The sequence below is a fragment of the Anneissia japonica genome, unplaced genomic scaffold, assembly GCF_011630105.1.
Source record: "Anneissia japonica isolate Jap-2015-1 unplaced genomic scaffold, ASM1163010v1 scaffold288291_len444093_cov181, whole genome shotgun sequence".
Taxonomy (NCBI): Eukaryota; Metazoa; Echinodermata; class Crinoidea; order Comatulida; family Comatulidae; genus Anneissia; species Anneissia japonica.
This window is the reverse complement of record NW_022731168.1, coordinates 167,580-188,284: the sequence shown is the minus strand read 5'-3', so window position 1 is coordinate 188,284 and position 20,705 is coordinate 167,580. Positions and strand designations below refer to the sequence as shown.

Sequence of the window (20,705 nt, the reverse complement as noted above, 5' to 3'; positions counted from 1 at the left end):
TGAATATCCTGAGTTTTATTTTCTATTATATATTAGACTAGTACGGCTTATCTATTTTTTATTTAACCATGGAGGTACTGTATATACCTCCATGCTTTAACTAGGCCTAGGGACAGGAAGCAGAACCACAGAACAATGGGAAAGTCTTCTGATGCTCAAAGGATTTGAAGGTTTAATCAACAGGATATTACTATACACTATTTTTTATGTTTTATGTTCATGTTTTTCTGACAGGGGAGCACATACTGTACTCAGAATTTTTAAAAAAGCATCTACTGTATCATTCTACCATAATCTTTTATAGTTTGGTATCAGAAGGATGTTTTTTTAAGAATTTTATTATTAGAACATTAAAAGGTGAAAAATTTACATCAAAACCCAGACTGTTTTAAATACAAAATGTGGTTCCATCAGTTTATGGTAAAATATTAATGAATTAACATTTTGATATCAAATTAATTCATCGTTGACAATATCTGTCTGTGCAGATGCTTCTGCTCTACTGTATCCGATAAGATCCTACTTGGTCACCAAGCAACAATTTTGGATAACTTTACTTCTAGGGGGTGGGGGGGGGGAAGGGCAGGACATTTCATAAACCTAGACTTTCTGTAGCTAAGACATTGCAAGTTTAGAAAATGTCTGCGACAACATGTAGTTTTTTAATTTTTTCCAGCACTTTATTTACAGATGTTTGCAAGTTGAATTGATTTAATTTATCTGTTACAAATGCCTAACTTCCTCAATGGTTCATGCAGGAACCTTTCTCAATGTAATTCTATCATAACATCGAGAAGAGTGCTTAATGATGAAGGAACTAAAGTTGCTGATCTAAACAGCTGTAATCATAATAGTGAATTGTCTATTATAAACAAAGGTATGCTTGTCTTCCTAATGGTTCTATTACAACTAATAATAGTACTAGTATTTTTCACATAATAATAAATAATAATATGTCATTCTTATATAGCGCTTGGATGAGTATTGTTTCATTTTTATACTTTAATAATAAACTGATTAATTTTGATTTTCAAATCAGGACCAGAAAGAAGTAGGAATACATATTGAATATTAAATTTTAAATGCTCAAAAGTTGTTTCATGCATGTCATCAACATGGAATTTATTTTTCGTCACTGCAACAAAGTCAAACTAAAGCAGATATAAATATTACAGTACTAATAGACCTATAGGTATTTGGAAAATAAAGATTAATAATTTATTAACTTTAATATTCATTATATAAACTTGGGGAAAACACTGAAAGTTATTCAAGAAATTAACATCTAAAAAATGCAGAAGATCTGAAGCTGATGTTAATTTCTTGAATTATTCATTATATATTTTGTACTGAATTTATTTAGTTTCATTATCAGTGGCGGATCCAGGAATTCACAATAGAGGGGGCGAAAGGAGGTATTGTGCCGGACGGAGATGTCTCACTTCCCTCAACTGATCAGAACAAACTGCTGTTCATCCCAACTGTTCTTACTTCATCTGATTCTACTTTAACATTAATCTTCTTTGGGAATTATTAAGAGTATGATGATACAGCAAGATTTTAACAAACAATAGATTTTTATGAAATGAAAATCTATAAGCACACTTGGCATAATTGAAGTAGCTCAAGAGGACAAACCTATAGTAATTATTACATTTTTAGTGAGTCAGGTTTCTGTTTCACTTTTAATGGCAATTATTTTTTGTTATAATTTTCATAATCTACTTGGTCAAGATTCCTTTTGCTGCACACACATCAATCAATCAGAAGTGGTTGGCGCATCGGTTGTGGCTTGGACTCCCAACCTTGAGGTCGGGGGTTCGAAACTCTCGCTGTGCAAGTCGCTTGTGTCCTTGGGCAAGGCACTTTATCTACGTTTGTCTCTCTCCACCCAGGAGTACAAGTGGGTACCTGGTAGGTTCAAACACAACCATGCGCTGATTACAGCTGCAAAGTTATGGGGCATGAGTGTTGTGTTCCATGTACTTGATCCAGTGACCGGGGGTAATAATGTAAAGCGCATAGAGGTTAGTCTACAATATGCGCTATATAAGTCGACAATTATTATTATTATATAATCAATCGTTCCATTTATATGGCGCCATTCCAACAGTTGTTGCTCGTGGTGCCGTTTTTAAAAAGAGGTTATCAAAAAAGGTGCACCTTGAGTAGTGACTTAAAACTGTCAAGAGAAGGTGATTTGTTAAATGTTCAGAGGAAGTTTATTCCAGAACTTACATAATACAGTAAATGTAGAAAAAAAAATTGAAATAGTACATTAATATTTACACAGGCATAAAATAGTAATTTTAAATTAGGCCTAGATTTCTAACCTTGATAATTTTACAAATTTGTGTTTTTGACAACCGGGCCTATGCCCTAGAATAATTAGCTTTGTTGAAGAAATTGGAATAGTGAATTATGAATAGCAAATAAAGTAGAAAACAATTAGACTCACCCTATCACAGACAGCTATTATAATTACGTGTAGTAATAAGTTGGGTAAAATAGATACAATTAGTGAAACCCACCATCATTTCCTCACAAGGCCCACCTGTTATGATAACATAGTTGAGAATCCCTCGATTGTCAATCGATAACTGACCAGATTCAACATACAATGTAATTAAAACTGTCAGTAACTTCAATTCTATATGATTTTCATCCTACTGAAATGCAATGAACACTACATAATATCACATCATGTTTTGTTATTCCATTAACAAACAGGAATCAGGATCTGTGGTTAGACTACTGATGACAAAAGACCACTGCAAACACAGTATTTATCCATCCAGAGACTTACTGTATTACAAATTCTACTTACTGTAGGCCTATGATAAAAATCAACAAATAAATTTGAAGTAAAATACAAATTATTTATTTGACCAGAAATTATTGAATTCAAAATGTGTACACTGATTTTTGTACTGGATGACGATAAAAAAAAATAATATTATTTTTAGCGAATGAATTATTTATACAAAAATATCTTTTGAATACAATAATTTATGTTCATAATTTTGTTAGTTACTATACTTCAAAATTAGAAAGTTAATTTCGAAAAATTATTTATTATATGATATTATGATTTTATATTTTTGATAAACATCATGTTTAATGTACCTGACCCTCTATACTCTGTGATCTACTGTACTCTATGGGCATTCACCCTGCCCTCAAATAATCAATAAATAATATTGATTTATTCTTTTGTAGTACTGAAATCAATAGTGACTAAATATATATTCAACCCAGATTCCATGTAAACATGGTTAGAGCACTTTTAAATCACTAATATTTATTTCAATGATGACAATTCTGAACATCTATTTCATTATTTGTCTATCTCTTTTATTAACTAAGAAGTTAATTTATGATTCAAATGTTTAATTGCACACATTTGGTTACAATTAAAAATATAAACTAATTAAAAATAGCATTTCTTTACTACTATTTAATTCTCAACCTGCAGGTACAGTATGATAAAACAAGTTTAAAGCCATGCTCCAGAAGAAAAAAAATTGGTATGTAGTAAAACTGATTTTTCTAAAATACAAAAAGCATAATTGATGGAGTAAAACTGATTTTTCTAAGATACAAAAAGCATAATTGACAGAACGCTTGGGAGCAGTTAATAAGATACAGACTTCTGAATCAGTTCAAGAACCAGTTGCACTGTACATCAAAATTTTGTTTTTCCCCAAAGCCTGGTTGTTTTCCTCCAAAACCTCTGTATTACAGCTACATAATAGTAATATACCCCATGAAAAAACGAAATAAAAAACACAGCAAAAAAATAATGAAACCAATCGTATGAAAGCTGGTATGTTGAATATTAGACTGTGTTTTTTAAGACATTTTAACATTTTATAATAAAATATAATTAAATAAAAATTGTAAGTTTTCTATTATTTATTAAATACTTAATGTAGGTCTACTACTGTATATGTTGTTAATTTTTTTTTTTTTTTAATAAATTATATTTGAGGGTTTTTTATTCAAAATGTTTTACCATTCATTCACGGTATAATCGCTAACTGTATAGTCAATAGCCACCCTAAGTGATCCAGTATCACGGTTACAAAGATCAGTACCAGACCATACAGTAATACTTGTTTTTATTTATTTTGTTTTATTTTTCATAATTTTAATATACTATATTTAATCAAATTAATTTTTGAACTTATTTTTCTAGATGATAGGATTATCGTTACTTACTGTAGCATTGTTACTCATAAGAATAAGTGATTCACTTAACGTGAGACACACCTCAATTTAATCACCTTGATTTAATTGGCTAGTTTTAATTTCATTTTTATCTGGTTGTTGATTGGTTTTTAATTACTTACCGCTGTACTTCTATAAATATTGTAAATATAATATGGATGGGTGAGATTTTTTTGAAATTGATCAAATATATTGAAATGTTAAATCTCAAAAAATGTCTGTCTGTTTTCAGAACATAAAATACAGAACAGTGTTTTAGCTTGATGCAGCCTCACAAATAAAAACAATCTAAATTATTAATGCCAAGTGACTGTTCCTAAGCACCTACAGTACTGGTATAGACATTAGTGTCAAATAGTTTGTAAAATACAATTCTTGTTTCACTGATATTTTTTTTACTATTTTTGGCAAGACTGCACACATTTTCATAACTAAGTTAAGTTGACTATTGTATCTTATACATGTTTATTTTTAGTCTGGTTAGCGATAATTACAGTCTATGATATTAATAATGGGGACTATTGTATCAGGTTAAACAATCTTATAAAAACCACTTATTATAATTGGAGAGTGGCTTGAACAGCTTCAAACCCATTCTGATGGCTATGAACTATACAGCTAGCATAGAATGAAAATATTTCAAAGGAAAATTATCACAAAGGTACACAAGTTTACAAATCCCTCCTCAGTCATGCAACGCATCGGGAGGCATTCGTTAAAGGTGGATTAAACCAAACAAAGCATTCAAATACCTGGTCCCACTTTACATTCATTCATTTGGGATGCCTGATAAATCATGCATGCAAAAATAGTAGGTGATTGTGAGTGTCTCTAGAGACACTTATTTATAATACAACAGATCCTTATTAACCCACTGGGTGTAGTCATCAACTGGTATTACTGTTCTTGCTACAACAAGGCTCACATACCAATTATTTACCATTTATTTCAAATATATTTTCTAAGGGTGGTCCATCCAGCCAGAGCTTATCAACTGGGACACTCAGTACTGTACAGTACAGTACATACAAATAAAGACTAAAGAATGAAAAATGAAAATTAAACTACACCACATTAATTGCAGTACAGCCTTTGAAGTAAAGTCCCACCATCAATAGTGAAATTTCTATTTCAATATTTATCGATCTTTTTGAAGAACTTTATATTGTAAGTATTTGTGTTTTTCTCGTGAAGGGCCTCCACTCGACGGTGATTAATTTTACTTTTGGAGTGTCCTGTCTCTTGTTTTTTTTGTACTTTTGTGATTGTTCTTTGCCGTTTCTGTTTATATGTACATTTTAATTGTTTGAGACAAATAAATGAAATGAAATTTCTTTTTCCCAAGACAAAAACCACTTCACTAGCCTCTAAGTCAAGCAAAAATGTATTACCAGTATATTATGAACATGTGTACATGGTTATTCATTTCTTCCCACAGTTTATTATAAATCTATTGCAATAAATACAAAATCTACATTATTTAAATGTGCTGATTACTTGATACTAACAACACCTACAACTTTTGGCAAATGGAATGCAACTTTTTATGAACCAATTGAAAGTCCTGCACCAATTTTATGTTCAATTATTTGATACATTTGTCATGTCAGATCATCAGGCAGCTACAGTCACAACCAAACTGTGCTTTAATATTATTCAAACAAATCTGACTCCGACTGTATTTAGCATCCACTGTAAGTGGGAAGTCATTTCACTTTGTTGAGCAAATGATATGAACAATTTCTTCGGAAGGATTTCCAGGAGATTTTAACTCTTTGTAAAGCTTCTTTGATAGAACACCAAAACTAAATGAAGTAATTAGAATTCTGAGTTTGAATCCCAACATGGAAAAAATTTGCTTTTCAATAAAATTCACTTCAATGGCTTTAAAGGGAGGGCATACTCTACACTACATTAAAATATTGATAGACAGAAAGGGATAATTTTGTTGGACATTTGTACAAGAACTGAATTTGAGTTTTTATCATAAATATATTAATCTTTTTTGTTTATAATTTGGGTGCACTTATAATTAGAAATGCTCATTGAAGATCTTAAACACAACATACTGTAAATTTGGTGATATCGTCCAGAAATGATAAACATCCATTTATAATACAATAATTCTAAAATTTCTTAATCAATACAGTTTTTTTTATCTGCCATTTACAGTATAAACGCAGTTATATTGGATTCTGTCATACAATTGACCTTGGCATTGCCCAGAATTGGCTTAGTTCGTAGAAAAAGTCATTCCGGTATATTGTGAATTTTATATCCTGTTGTTAGTCAAAATGTCACTGTACAAAAAGAAGACAGAACTATTATTCAAATGACATTTAAACCAAATGCGCAAGACATAGTAGTAGGGCTATTTTTATGCTAGATTCTTATTACAAACTTTGTCATGCCCAAAATTGGCATCATTCATAGGCAAAATATGTGGCAAAGACAAGCCAAACCAGTCACTTGTCGTAAAAATCAATTTTGAGTTATTAATACAGTGTTAGAGAGTAAAATAATAGCTATAAAATGGTAAAAAAATCATTCAAATCGGACATTTCCTTATGAAGCATTTAACCACACAGCTGTTTAAAGAACAATATTTGAGAAATTAACCGTCAAAGTTTATGATTTCAGGCATTTCTCATGCAGAAACTATCTTTAAATCCTTTAATAAAAAGTATTGTTTTAACATTGAAAATGGGGAAAATAACAGCATAGAATGATGTGTAGATATATAAAGGTTAGTTTAATGCAATAAAATAGATTTTTTTAAATTTGACATTCCAGCATGTTTTGGTCATTTTCTCTGAAACACGATTTGCGACGAGTGACTGGTTTGGCTTGTCTTTGCCACATATATTGATCCTTTTAAATCTCGTTGTTGAATAAGTGGAAAAATGAAGATTGAAATGATTGTATATTTTTCTTGTGATACAACATAAAAGACAGCGCAACAATGGTAATGACTACAAATAAAATAATTACCGAGTTTTACTCTTCAGTGAAGTTTTTATGCATTATGAAACCAGCATAAAGGTTAGTAAGAAATAATTTGTATGTTACTTTCAATTATTCACAATTTTACAATAAACTATGAAAATTTTATATTAAAGCTGTATAACTTGCATACTGTAATTTACAGTACCCTATTTCTCAGGTTTTTAAGTTAACAATTTAAAATATCAACAATTTTAAACAAAACTAAAGCTTTCATTAAATATTATTAACAGTCCAATTTTCAATGAATATTCAGAGAATTCTTTTCTGGATAGATCCTAACCTCTACCTGTATGACACACCATGGTTTGACGTCGTCTGCTTTCTAGTTTACAGAACCATTTAAAGTATTTCTTCCTGATATTCAAATGATACCAATCTAATATTATAGTCTATTGAATAATAAGTTTCTATTGTTTGATATGAGACATTGAGAGGATTAGAGAGGAAATTAGTAATACAATTCACTTCATCATACAATCAGATTCTGTACAGTACATAAAGGACTTTCTCTTTACTACTTTGGATTTCATTATTATAGCCATAGTACTAGCCATCCTTGTTATGAACAAGTTCATAATAATTAATTAACACACAATTTTAAAGCCAATCATTAAAATTGATTAATAAATGATCATAATTTAATTAAATATACATACTGTACATTTAATATTAAATCAATAAAATTTATAATAATCAACAATAATTGATAATTTATAAATAAATTTCAATGTATTAATAATATAATCACCTCACAGTGAAATGGAGCGCTAGTATTGATAGAAAATGACCTACTAATTGTGAAGGTACACAAAAATTTTTTTTTAATATATTGCACTAAAAAATTTATATAACTGTAGGCCTACTGTACTCATTTTTTAAATCTATAGTATGAGGCTTTAAAAAAAGACAAGGAAATATCAACAGTGTTTTTTTCAATATCCATGGCCAATATAAATAATGAAATAAAAAACAATAATACCAACAGCCTATTGTGAATGACTCATCATATCAGTATAGTCATTGCCATACATCTCCACCCATTGTTTTCATCCTGGTGTAATCATATTGTTATTTTAAACGTTATATAACGTTAATAATAATATTGCAATGCCCATTAGTGCATGTATTTCGTATGGTTAGTGCTAAGCAATTATTCATATAAAAGGCAGGATGTAAGGGGGCTATGGCTTAAAGCTGATCAGACGAGTCTAATATTATTATTATTATATGTATAATATATAATACGCCGTGGCTAGAGATATGGTACTGTATTTATTTCTACTTCAATTTGCTAAAGGTACGGTAAATGGCATTATGTCACCATCACCCAATGACGTGCCAGAATGTGCGTGACGTCATTTTTTGAAGACTGGCATTATTGCATATCACCCGCAATATTATTGAATTGTGGAAATAAACATTGAACATTGAACACTCTGTTCTGTTCAATACTGTATGACATTGTTTAATCATGACGTGAAAAAGGCCTATTCTATGAGAAATAGTCTGTATTTTTTGGCCCGGACCAATTTTGGCGTGACAGGCCTATTTATAGGCCTATTCTGGTCTAGGAAAAAACTGAATTGTAAAAAAATGTTTACAGTACAGTATTTGGAAGGTATAAAAATGTAGGCCTACATAAAAACCACAATAGCGGCAAAAATAATATTTATCCATTCGCGTACCAAGCCTTAAGCATCAAAGGTCTCAAAACTGATCTTGCTGACCGATGCTAGGCGGGAATTCTGCTAGACCACTGGAATCATTAAATGATGGGGCTATTTATTAAGGCCTGTGGTGAAGGAATTTCCGCACGAGCTAGGCCTAGCTTTGGCTTTAGTAGACAAGCAAGATACGCTTGGAAAAATCAATTTCTTACCATAACCTTTATCAGCAACAAATTCAACTTCTGATCCTTCATCGTCGTTATCGCTACCTTTATTCTTTTCTCCCATTGTAAATAAAAAATTCAATTAAAACAGTACTGTACGCAACTCAACGACCGTATATCCTACAATACCACTATACTCTTTGCCACTGTGGAATGGAGTTTATTATCAACGCTCTTTTGTATTTTTGTAAGAGTAAAATATTTTCAATAATGTGGTGGCGCCCTTCATCTTCCACAAATAAGATATTGTACATAAAAATAATAATAATAATAATATAGAAATTCATATAGCGCCTTTTGCCAAAGGATAAAAGGCGCTTAGAAAAGGTTTATTGTAGGAAGAGGATTATTTAGATAATAAAATATTATTAAAATAAATAAATATTATTATAATAATAATATTATCATTATTAATAATAATAATATTAATATTATTAATATTATTAATATTAATAATATATAATATTATTAATATTATTATTATTATTATTATTATTATTATTATTATATTATTTAAATAAATATTTTATTTAAAATTATATATTCACATTTATTTTAACCTTAAAATGAAATTAAAATGAGCTTACTGAAGGTTTTCATTACCTTTTTTAAAATTATACCAAAAAACCTCGAATAAAAGATTTTTTTCCGAACTTTGAATGGGTTTCTTTTCGAGATGGGATACTTTTCCAAAGTAAAGACGTGACAGGGGCTTCTTTTTGAAATGGGGATTTTGGGAATTACTACTATAAAACAATAAATAGGGCAACTATAACATCAGTCTGTATCATGGCTGTCTCTTATACACATCTAGATGTGTATAAGAGACAGAGCTAGGCCTAGCATTATTGGCTTTAGTAGACAAGCAAGATACGCTTGGAAAAATCAATTTCTTACCATAACCTTTATCAGCAACAAATTCAACTTCTGATCCTTCATCGTCGTTATCGCTACCTTTATTCTTTTCTCCCATTGTAAATAAAAAATTCAATTAAAGCAGTACTGTACGCAACTCAACGACCGTATATCCTACAATACCACTATACTCTTTGCCACTGTGGAATGGAGTTTATTATCGACGCTCTTTTGTATTTGTAAGAGTATAAATATTTTCAATAATGTGGTGGCGCCCTTCATCTTCCACAAATAAGATATTGTACATAAAAATAATAATAATAATAATAATAATAATAATAATAATAATAATAATAATAATAATAATAATAATAATATAGAAATTTATATAGCGCCTTTTTCCAAAGGATAAAAGGCGCTTGGAAAAGGTTTTAAAGAGGATTATTTAGATAATAAAATATTATTAAAATAAATAATTATTATTATATGCACCAAACAGCTTCTGGACCATTCCCAAATGTTCTTATTAATATTAATAATATATAATATTAATATTATTAATATTATTATTATTATTATTATATTATTTAAATAAATATTTTATTTCAAATTATATATTCACATTTATTTTAACCTTAAAATGAAATTAAAATGAGCTTACTGAAGGTTTTCATTACCTTTAATTTTTAAAATTATACCAAAAAACCTCGAATAAAAGATTTTTTTTTTTTCCGAACTTTGAAAGGGTTTCTTTTCGAGATGGCATACATTTCCAAAGTAAAGACGTGACAGGGGCTTCTTTTTAAAATGGGAATTTTGGGAATTACTACTATAAAACAATAAATAGGGCCACTATAACATCAGTCTGTATCATGGAGTGTAATAATCGACATTAAATTACCTAGACTACTATAAAACCAAGCTTGTTTTTAATTTACTTTGTTTCTTTGAAAGTGTAGGTATGTACTGTACTATCTCGAAAAGAAACCCATGCAAACTTGAAAATAAATCCATGGGCTTCTTTTCGAGAAAATATAATAATAATAATGATGATAATGATGATGATGATGAGGATGATGATGATGATAATGATGATAATGATGATAATAATAATAATATAATAAAAACAACAACAACAGCAGCAACAATAGGCCTAATTATTATAAACGAATCCGTTTAAATGAAAATGTTCTTAGCTCTCCTACGCAAGTATAATCAGTGGCGATCTAGGATAGAATAATCAGTAGCGATCTAGGATTTAGCAATGGGGGGGGGGGGAATAATGCGATTTGTGAAGCACGAAGCGTAGGGGGAGGCGGCGTGTTTTTGACAAGGGCGCAGATCTGTTTCGAAATGTGAAGGGGTATTTTGTGAGCCTACACCCACCTCAGGGCCACAATGATTGGGCCTGAGGTGTGAAAATGTTAGGAAATAGTAGCTCTAGATGACCGGAAATGACACTTTTATATGTAGTAAATTCATCGTCATCACATCACCATAATATACCGGTAGTAAAAATGAAGCGGCAACAAATTTCTATCTAATTAATATGTGTGATGTCCTATAGAAAATAAATATTAAAACATTGTCTTTAATTTAGGCCTACCTACTTCGAAGCCATTAGTCCACACAAGGGCTGAGGTGGAAACATTGGGGAAATAGTACCTCTAGATTACCGGAAATGACACTATGTTATAATAAAATTCGTCATCATCGATCAAATTAATCGCTGCGATGTTCCATTGAAAATAAAACTCAATTGTCATTGATGTATTTTTAATTTACTTTACCATGTGCCGAAAACCAATCTTATTATTATTATTACACGCTTTTTCTCATTCTCAAATTATAATAAAAATTATTATTATTATAAGTAATTCAGATGTTTGTGGGTAGAGATAGAGTACCGGTTGTACAGCACACTTTTCTTAAAACCTGGGTCATGCAGTTCATTCCAACAATTTTCAGGCATCTTCTTGACTTATGATATTATTACATTGCGGACGAAAAGAGGGACCAACTCCCCCCCCCCCCCGCTTAACAGTATTTGGAGACGTGTCCTCCTGTCCCTCCTTGATCATGGGTTTAGGGAGAGGCATCCCCTTTCATTTGAGATTTTTTTGGAATTAGTTGACGGCAGACGCTCTTGGATGACATCTGAAAAGAAATTAAGCTTAAAATAGAAAGTGTAGGCCTAGGAGAATAGCCTAGTACATGTAACAACTATACATGAGAAGCACACACCAAGGAGGTATACCTCCTTGCACACACACACAAGATCAGTGACAATATTTTTTTTCGAGGTCACCGAAGTGGGGTGGGGGAGGCCAGCCACCCTATTCACCCCCACCCTAGATTCCGCCACTGATAATAGCTAAATACAGCTATATGTTAAGATGGGTGATCGTCATTATCTCCATGTTGCCATGTATAAACAGATACTCCACATAATGCATATGTGTTATCTATATACAGATTAACTTTCCTTTGCCAAAACAATACTACGTGTCAATAAAAGATACATGGTTTCATCCTCTCAGTTAGAGGTAGACATTTTTTTAAACATGAGTCCAAATGACACAAAATGAAAGAACAAAAATGGGGCCGATTGAGACAACACTATTGTTTAGGGTCCGGGGACATCCCCCCCCCCCCGCGAAATTTTTGTTTTCTAGACACCCAAAAATAACATCTTCTTTCTTTTTCTTTTTTTTTTAACTTTAAGGGGAGGGGCCGACCCGGCCCTCCTCTAAATCCGCCCCTGGAGTACATCTTACTATGGAGGACGATAAATATAAATGACAACAATCAAAATATTCATTTATTGAACTGCCACTCTCTATACGAGTTGTTGTAATCACAATCACAACTGGTAAAGTACTTATCTATTATTCATTATTTAATTTATAATTTATTCCATAAATGCTGTATAATATCTGGGGTTTTTTATGCTTTGTCACTAAGGAAAATTAACATGTACTGTACTATACTGTATGACGCTTATTCAAACCACAAAGAAAATAGAACACGCAGGCGCTTATTCAAACCGGGAGCTTTTTCGCGAGCACACGGTACGGAGGACAAACCCCTCTCGGTCTTTCTCGGACTTGTATGCGTTCCTGTTCTCATGGCAGTAGTACAGCAGTGGTGGCGCCAGAGGGGGTAGGGGGGCTATAGCACGGGGAAGCATAGCCCCTCCGTCGGGGAAGACGATTAAATTTAATAATAATAATAATAATAATAATAATAATAATAATAATAATAATAATAATAATAATAATAATAATAATAATAATAATAATAATAATAATAATAATAATTTGCGTTCTGTTATGACAAATGCTCATTAAGATAGCCTCGTGATGGTTGGAATACATCGTGACTGGTGAAGCAACCCCGACCACGACTTCATGGTTGACAAATTTCATGCAAAATTTCCAAAATATAGAATTCCACTTAATTAGATGGTTAGGCCTACATTACATACTCTTTGTTTCTTGTTTCATTCAAAATGTTTTGGTTTTGGAAGCTGATTTCAACATTAGAAAGCATAGCCTACATGAAGTCATATTATAGTAACTCGATGCCTATCAAATACCGTAAGTAATAAAAAGAAATCGCCATAATTCATCAAATGTCCGTGGCTTCCAGGGGGTTCGCCCTTGGACCCCCACCGGGGGACATAGGCAGCCCTCTGGCCCCCACCCAACTGAGACTCGATTCGCTTCACTAANNNNCCCTCCCCCCCCCCCCCCGTCGGGACCTTTAGCCCCTCCGTCGGGCAGGTCCTGGCGCCATCACTGGAGTACAGTCAAGCAGCTTAAAATAATTTGTTTCCATAAGAGAGACAGTTCTCTTAGTTTGAATAAGGGATGGCGCCAGGATTTGCCCGACGGGGGTGGGAGGGGGGAAGGCAAGGTCCCCGACGGGAGGGGCCGATGCCCCGACGGGGGGTCAGATTTCTCCGACGAAATCAAAGTGGGCGTGGTTGAGCTTCGATTAAAAGGTAAAGGAAGTGGTCCTGGGTGGGGGCGAAACCCCCTAAAATTTTGACAATTTAGGGGTTTCAAAGGCTTATTTAATCGATTTTAGAGTCCTATAATATGTAGAAAATACATATAATTTTTTTTTCTCCCCGACGAATTGTGCTTTTTCTCCAAATCAATCAATTAAAAGTCTACATTGTATTTGTAAAAAAACAGAAAATAAACAACATAGAAACTTACACAATCAATTAAAAGTCTACATTGTATTTGTAAACAATTTTAAGTTTTTAATTGAATAAGTGCAAGTTTAGGCCTATAGTTATTTTCATCCTGTAATTGATGTTTACACTGTTGGATGTTATAAAGAATGTTCTAGAGAACGGGTCACTGTTGTGAGTCTTAAAGAGATATAATGCATATTAATAATATAATGTTGATAAGTAGTGATCCCTATTGTCATTTGCTACAGCCCCGTAGCTATAGACTCATTAATCGGGAGGGGGAATTACAATTTTCCGTGAGGGCCAAGTACTACAAGTCACACCTACCAAGCTTTTTACTTTTTTGAGGGGGTGGGGGTGGGAGGGTGGAGAGGGTTGAAATAGCACACTTAGGCTTATACAAAAAAATGATGTTTTTCAAAGTGTCTTAGTTTGACAGTGCCTATTGCTGACGTTCAACATACATATCGCATGAAGAATGAAAAGTTTACACTAATCTCAGACTCTTCCCCACCATGGTTGGGGCTGAGGCGAAAAACAAATAAAAGTCCTGGAATAATTTTCCTTTTACAATTTCAAATTCCAATTCAAAAATAAATTTTACCGACATGTTAAAAAAACACATACTTTCCAAATATGTAAAATTTTGTTTTCTTTTTATCATTTAGATTAAGCTATTTATGGTCTGATGGGTTTTATGTTTGACCATTGTTTCTTGCCGTCTTTGTATCATCCTGTTTTTATTTTACTTTTCCTTATTTTTGTCTTAATTTGACTTTTTAACTTTGTTAAATTTTAAGTATAGATCAATTATTTTTTTGCAAAATTGTGAAAAAGTGAGGAAAAAACGAGGAGTCTCAATAAACCAGATGGGACTAAATACAATGTAAGGATGTTGCAATTCCATATTCTTGGAAATCGCACGGGTCTTAGTTTGATGGTATTTTAATCACAATTATGAACAAATTGCTAGAATCTTTTAGAAAATTCTTTAAGTTAATGAGCGTGTCGCACGGGTCTTAGTTTGATGGTATTTTAATCACAATTATGAACAAATTGCTAGAATCTTTTAGAAAATTCTTTAAGTTAATGAGCGTGTCGCACGGGTCTTAGTTTGATGGTATTTTAATCACAATTATGAACAAATTGCTAGAATCTTTTAGAAAATTCTTTAAGTTAATGAGCATGTCTTTTGAAAGTGGTAGACTGATTATTTTTTGTGCAAGCAGCAACGTCCTTGGTCCAGGAGGATGGGAATGTACTCACACGATACCGAAATCCCGGCTACATCTTGGGGATGAACTATAGATTGAACATCCTAGGAATACCACACATAGCGGTTGATACAATAACAATAAATCCTAGAAGCCAAAACTCTCCTCGGACATTTCGGGTATGTTTCGGGACCAGAATAGTGATCACTCATGAAAGTGAATATGTATCTTGTCGAGGTTGTATGAAGCATAATAAATAGGGCCTATATAAATTTTAAGAAATAAATATTTGTTGTTCATTTGTTATTATTTTTCCATACGGTTCTCAATTATCATTTTGATTTTACAAACAATTAACCGACATCACTCTCCACCCCACCCACCATTTCTTGTACTCCCAACCTTGAGGTCGGGGGTTCGAAACTCTGGCTGTGCAAATCGCTTGTGTCATTGGGCAAGGCACTTTATCTACGGTTGCCTCTCTCCACCCAGGAGTACAAGTGGGTACCTGGTAGGTTCCAACACAACCTGCGCTGATTACTAGCTGCAATTTATGGAATGATAATATAAGTTCATTTATTAATTTAATTTGGTGTTTCAATGTGTTCCATATGTGTTTGATCCAATGACCGGGGTAGTAATGTGAAGCGCTTAGAGGATAAAGTCATGAAGCGCTATATAAAAACGACATATTATTATTATTATTACCTATGTGCTGATTTGCTAGCAACTTTAAGATAACCTTGACATAGATTGACGTATAGATATAGATAGATTAATTTCATTTCTGAGCAAAATCTTATCGTAATGTAGACAATGTGGTCAAGCTTAACGTTGATAATTCTCTACAGTATGCTATTTATCAAACACACTGAGCCCATTGTTATTGTTTGCATAGGCCTATGCTATCGTATAGCTATGTGATTAGCATATATATATAGTAAATTGTGTTAAATTTTTAGAAAGGTCCCAACTGTAAGCCGCGGCAAACGTCCTGTAATTTATCCTGGTCAAGCAAAGGCCAATGTTCATTAGAAATGCTACCGTCAAGATACCTGAGGGTAGGTTCACATTTATAGGCCTATATGCAGTAAATGATGCTCCGTTGGATGCATACCAATTGTATTCTAGATAGCTTTTTTTTTTTAATTTTAATAGGCCTAAATTAGTACTCATCCATATATTTTTCTTTTAAGTTTTTGGGAACAAGTAAAACATGGCGTGGAATGCGCTTGGCCTCTTCTTCTCATAAAGGATTGTGTTTCGGTAAGTACACGAATACATTTACATATCCGAAGTTTCTTATTCAAACCAAGATTGATAAATTCATCTTCGAAATTTATGTTTGGTTTCTTACCAAGTTAGCAAATTGCATATCCACAGAACTCTCTGATGAACAACTGGAATATCAGAATATGGCGCGCAAATTTACCCGTGGTGTGATCATACCAAATGCTGCCTATTATGACAGAACAGGAGAGGTAATAAAACGTTTCTGGTAAAAGTTCTTTAGTTACGAAAAAAAAAAAAAAAAAAAAAAAAGCTGTAACACACTTTTATTTAATTAACCGTTCCGCTAAGCCCCGTCCCGTCCCTTTGGATTGTTTGTGAGACACTACGCGAGTGTTTGTGAGACGCATGCATAATCCTAGCGCTGTTCTGATTAGCCAGTGGTTAGGTTTGAGATGGTTTGAGTGACACTCTGGAAAGGTCTATTGTTTGTATATTATACCGTTCACAATAGATAGGTTTAACGCAATAAAGTAATTAATTTAAAAATGATTTTTATTATCTGTGATTTTTCAAAGGAAATACATTATATTGCGGATGGCACATCAGGGTCAGACGAAACGCTTAAGATAAGATTTATTGGTCTTCATGACAGAGGAACACTCCCACAAGGAGATGTTTTACCCATACAAAACTTTTAATAAGCAAATAGAATATAGGGCCTAATGTCTAAATAGAGAGCATGATATTCAAGTGCGACAATTGTTTGGTTTAAAAACATGTTTCGGAAACCAATCCATTATCAGTGCTTGTCAATTAGGTAACTTACAACCGTGTATGTAAATTCTATGGGGCATAAATTAATCCTAATAGTTGAAGAACATATAATATCATGTTTCTAAAAAGAACATGTTTTTTTTTAAACAAAACAATTGTCACACTTGAATATCACGCTCTCTGTTTAGCTACCGTAAAACTTCGATTGAAGACCAATGTGGGCTTAATCTCGAGAAGAAACCTATCTCGAATTGAAGCCCCCACCCCCTCTTTAGTTTGCAAAATTAGCCTAAAAAAGAAGCCCATCTCGAAATTCTTTTCAAGACAGCATATGCTTTTTTTCGATACAGAATACTGTAGTATATGCACTGTACATGAATTTCAATGAAACAAAATTAAATAAAAACACGTTGGTTTATACAGTGGTTCAGGTGATTTAATGCCGGTTAATACACGCAATGAAAGAGATTAATGTTACAGTGGCCCTATTTATTGTTGTATAGGCCTAGTACTAATTCCCAAATTTACAGCATTCATTTTAAAAAGAAGCCCCCACCTATACTTTGCAAAAGCAGCCTCGGAAAGAAGCCCATCCAAAGTTCGGAAAAAAAAGCCCAAGGCTTCAATCCGAGGTTTTACGGTATCAAACGTTTCTGAATACGCTTATAGCGAGACTATTTTTTTAGATGTTAGGATAAGTAACAATGTAGGCCTATGCATAATAGCATTTACGAACACGGGTGTTATGTTGTTATAGAGCGACCGCTCACTGGTCCTCGCGTTCCTCCAAGCTTAAATACGGTACAGGCAAAGTTATTATAGGCCCTATTGGTTTGGGGGTTTTTTTGGAAGAGCTAATAAGATAGAAATTTTTAAATAATTAGAATGTTTATTTGTAAAAAGAAAAAAAATATTATTTAGAATGTTCATTTGTACAAAACTAAAATATCTAAAAAATTTTTAAAATTTAAAATTTTGTTAAAAAAATGTAATTGAATACCAAAACGCGATTCGAACTCACAAGCTTAAGTTCTTTAAAACACATCCTTAACCAACAGCGCCATCTATGCGACGTGCCCTGTGGTAACTGCATGTAGGCCTACAGTCCTTGCTGAAACCCCTGTTTTGTTTTGTAGGTGTAACGGGAACCTTGAGGTCCAACTTTAAAAAAGGGTGATGAACGTTTGTGGGAAATCACCTATAGTTTATGTGCTTTTCAATCAAAAAGGAAATGATTTGTCGTTTCCATCTCGTTAGTCTTGCAAATGGTACTATGGCCTTTGTATATATTTGACCATTATCGTTTCTTCCCCTCTAAATCTAAAGAAATGGTTCTTTAAATTTTAAAAAAATATGACAACTTAATAGCGCCAATTTTATTGTGAAACTCACCCTAGACATACTCTGAGGAGATTATCATAGGCTCGCTCTCTTAAATCTTTATATGAAAACAAACAAGCTAGGTTGAAACCAAAACTCTAATGGTTTTTAATTCCTACAGAATAAGCTAATTCATTTGGGTAGTCAATAGTAAATGAGGTTAAATAGTTAATTACGTAACGCTAAGACTTTTTCCTGATCAGAAGGACAATATACTGTCTCTTATACACATCTAGATAAATCATCTTCCACATACTAATGGGATTACATTTTTTTTCAAGTATTGTTTTAAGAATTCAGTAATGAAACAAGTAATAGTACAAGAGTATAGAAAACATAGCAATTAATGTCGAACATAACTGAACCTTATGCAATAGGTGGCTATGGACTTGGCACATTAGGATGCAGTATAATTGCAACAGAGTTGGCCTATGGATGTTCTGGCATGCAACTGATCTTGGAGGGTAATACCTTGTCGGTAAGTGTTTATCTGGAATAAGCCAAATATTGGATACGGATATATAAAATTTCTTTCCTCTATGGTCCATAAAAATCATTTATCATAAAAATCGGGGTATCTGCCGATGTGGAAACTCTTCGTCACAGGTCTATTTTATTTGAGTTATATCTAGTGTTTGTCTTCTTCACAATGTTTTCATTCTTAATTTTCTTTGTAATAAGGTTATATAATTATTCGTAAATACTCAAAAAATTGAGAGATGTACCACACTAGGAAAATATATATCTGGATATTATTATTATTATTATCATCATCATTGCAATTATTCTCGTCATTGCAATTGTCCTCTTCCTCCTTATCATCATCATCATCACTTTCATCACCATTATCATCATCACCATCATATTTACCATTATCTCTATCATAATCGTTATCTTTATTATGAATTATTATTAGGCCTATTATTAGTGATTTTTTATTTATATTATTATTATATTATTATTATTATTATTATTATTATTATTATTATTATTATTGTATTTATAGGCATCACCAATTATCATAGGAGGATCAGAAGATCAGAAAAGGAAGTACCTTGGCAGACTCACATCAGAACTTGTATTTATGGTAAAGTATGAATTGTCAAATCGCATGAGTAGGCCTAACACTTTGATTGAGAAGTTTCGAATAATGCGGTTTAAAGTACTTGACTTTAGTATGAGAACAACGCATAACAATGTAGCCTATAACAATAACTAACAATAACAAAAACAATAATGGTAATAAATCAAACATTCTTAAAGTTTCAATACCTAAATCGAAGTTTAAATCAAAGTCGATGTATCAGATAACGTTACGAAATATTAAAATAAATTACTACAGTCTTATGCAGTTACTGAACCAGGTGCGGGGTCTGACGTTGCGGGAATCAAAACAAGAGCAGAAAAGAAAGGGGACGAGTATGTGATAAATGGAAGCAAAATGTGGATAACGAATGCTGGTGTGGCGGAAAATTTCTTCGTGTTGGCGAGGACAGCGGAAGATCCAAAGACATCGGCTGGAAAAGCGTTCACTGGATTTATAGTCGACGCGTCAACTCCAGGTGTGACGGTAGGGAGGAAGGTGAGCGGTGGCGATATAAGGGATAACTAGCTCTGTAGAAGACCAATATACCTCTATCCAGGGAGTTGGGAGTTATTATATTTTATCATATAAAAGTGGTAATGTAGTGTGTAAGCGGGTTGGTGTGGAAGCGGTTAGCGCAACCGTTGTGACTCTTACTCAACCGTAAGTCGGTGGTTTCTTTGGTGTGACACACACCAAGGATAACACACGAATGTTCACAGTGCAAAACGCCTTTGTCTTTGGCAAGACACTTTATCTATGTTTTGTCTTTCTGTACTCATGAGGTAAAACAGATTTGCTGGGCGGAAGGGGTACCGGTAGCGAAACCCA

General features: G+C 32.8%; 2 protein-coding genes and 1 long non-coding RNA gene across 3 annotated transcripts in view; 2 read left to right on the top strand and 1 right to left on the bottom strand.

The window, feature by feature from the left end:
- Positions 1-10,187, bottom strand: part of LOC117115225 (choline transporter-like protein 2) — a 55,480-nt gene extending 45,293 nt beyond the window's left edge. Inside the window, exon 1 of the mRNA XM_033258929.1 lies at positions 10,025-10,187. Coding sequence (XP_033114820.1) covers positions 10,025-10,100 — 76 coding nt within the window. The 5' untranslated portion in view covers positions 10,101-10,187. The remainder of the gene's footprint in view (positions 1-10,024) is intronic.
- Positions 10,188-16,357: 6,170 nt separating this feature from the next.
- LOC117115224 lies at positions 16,358-16,901 on the top strand. The gene is made up of 3 exons (XR_004446512.1): positions 16,358-16,464; positions 16,600-16,669; positions 16,787-16,901. It is a non-coding gene; the product is annotated as an uncharacterized LOC117115224 (long non-coding RNA).
- A 2,264-nt stretch (positions 16,902-19,165) lies between these two features.
- Positions 19,166-20,705, top strand: part of LOC117115223 (medium-chain specific acyl-CoA dehydrogenase, mitochondrial-like) — a 4,303-nt gene continuing 2,763 nt past the window's right edge. Inside the window, exons 1-3 of the mRNA XM_033258928.1 lie at positions 19,166-19,268; positions 19,797-19,877; positions 20,133-20,372. Of these exons, the coding sequence (XP_033114819.1) occupies positions 19,236-19,268; positions 19,797-19,877; positions 20,133-20,372 (354 nt within the window). The 5' untranslated portion in view covers positions 19,166-19,235. The remainder of the gene's footprint in view (positions 19,269-19,796; positions 19,878-20,132; positions 20,373-20,705) is intronic.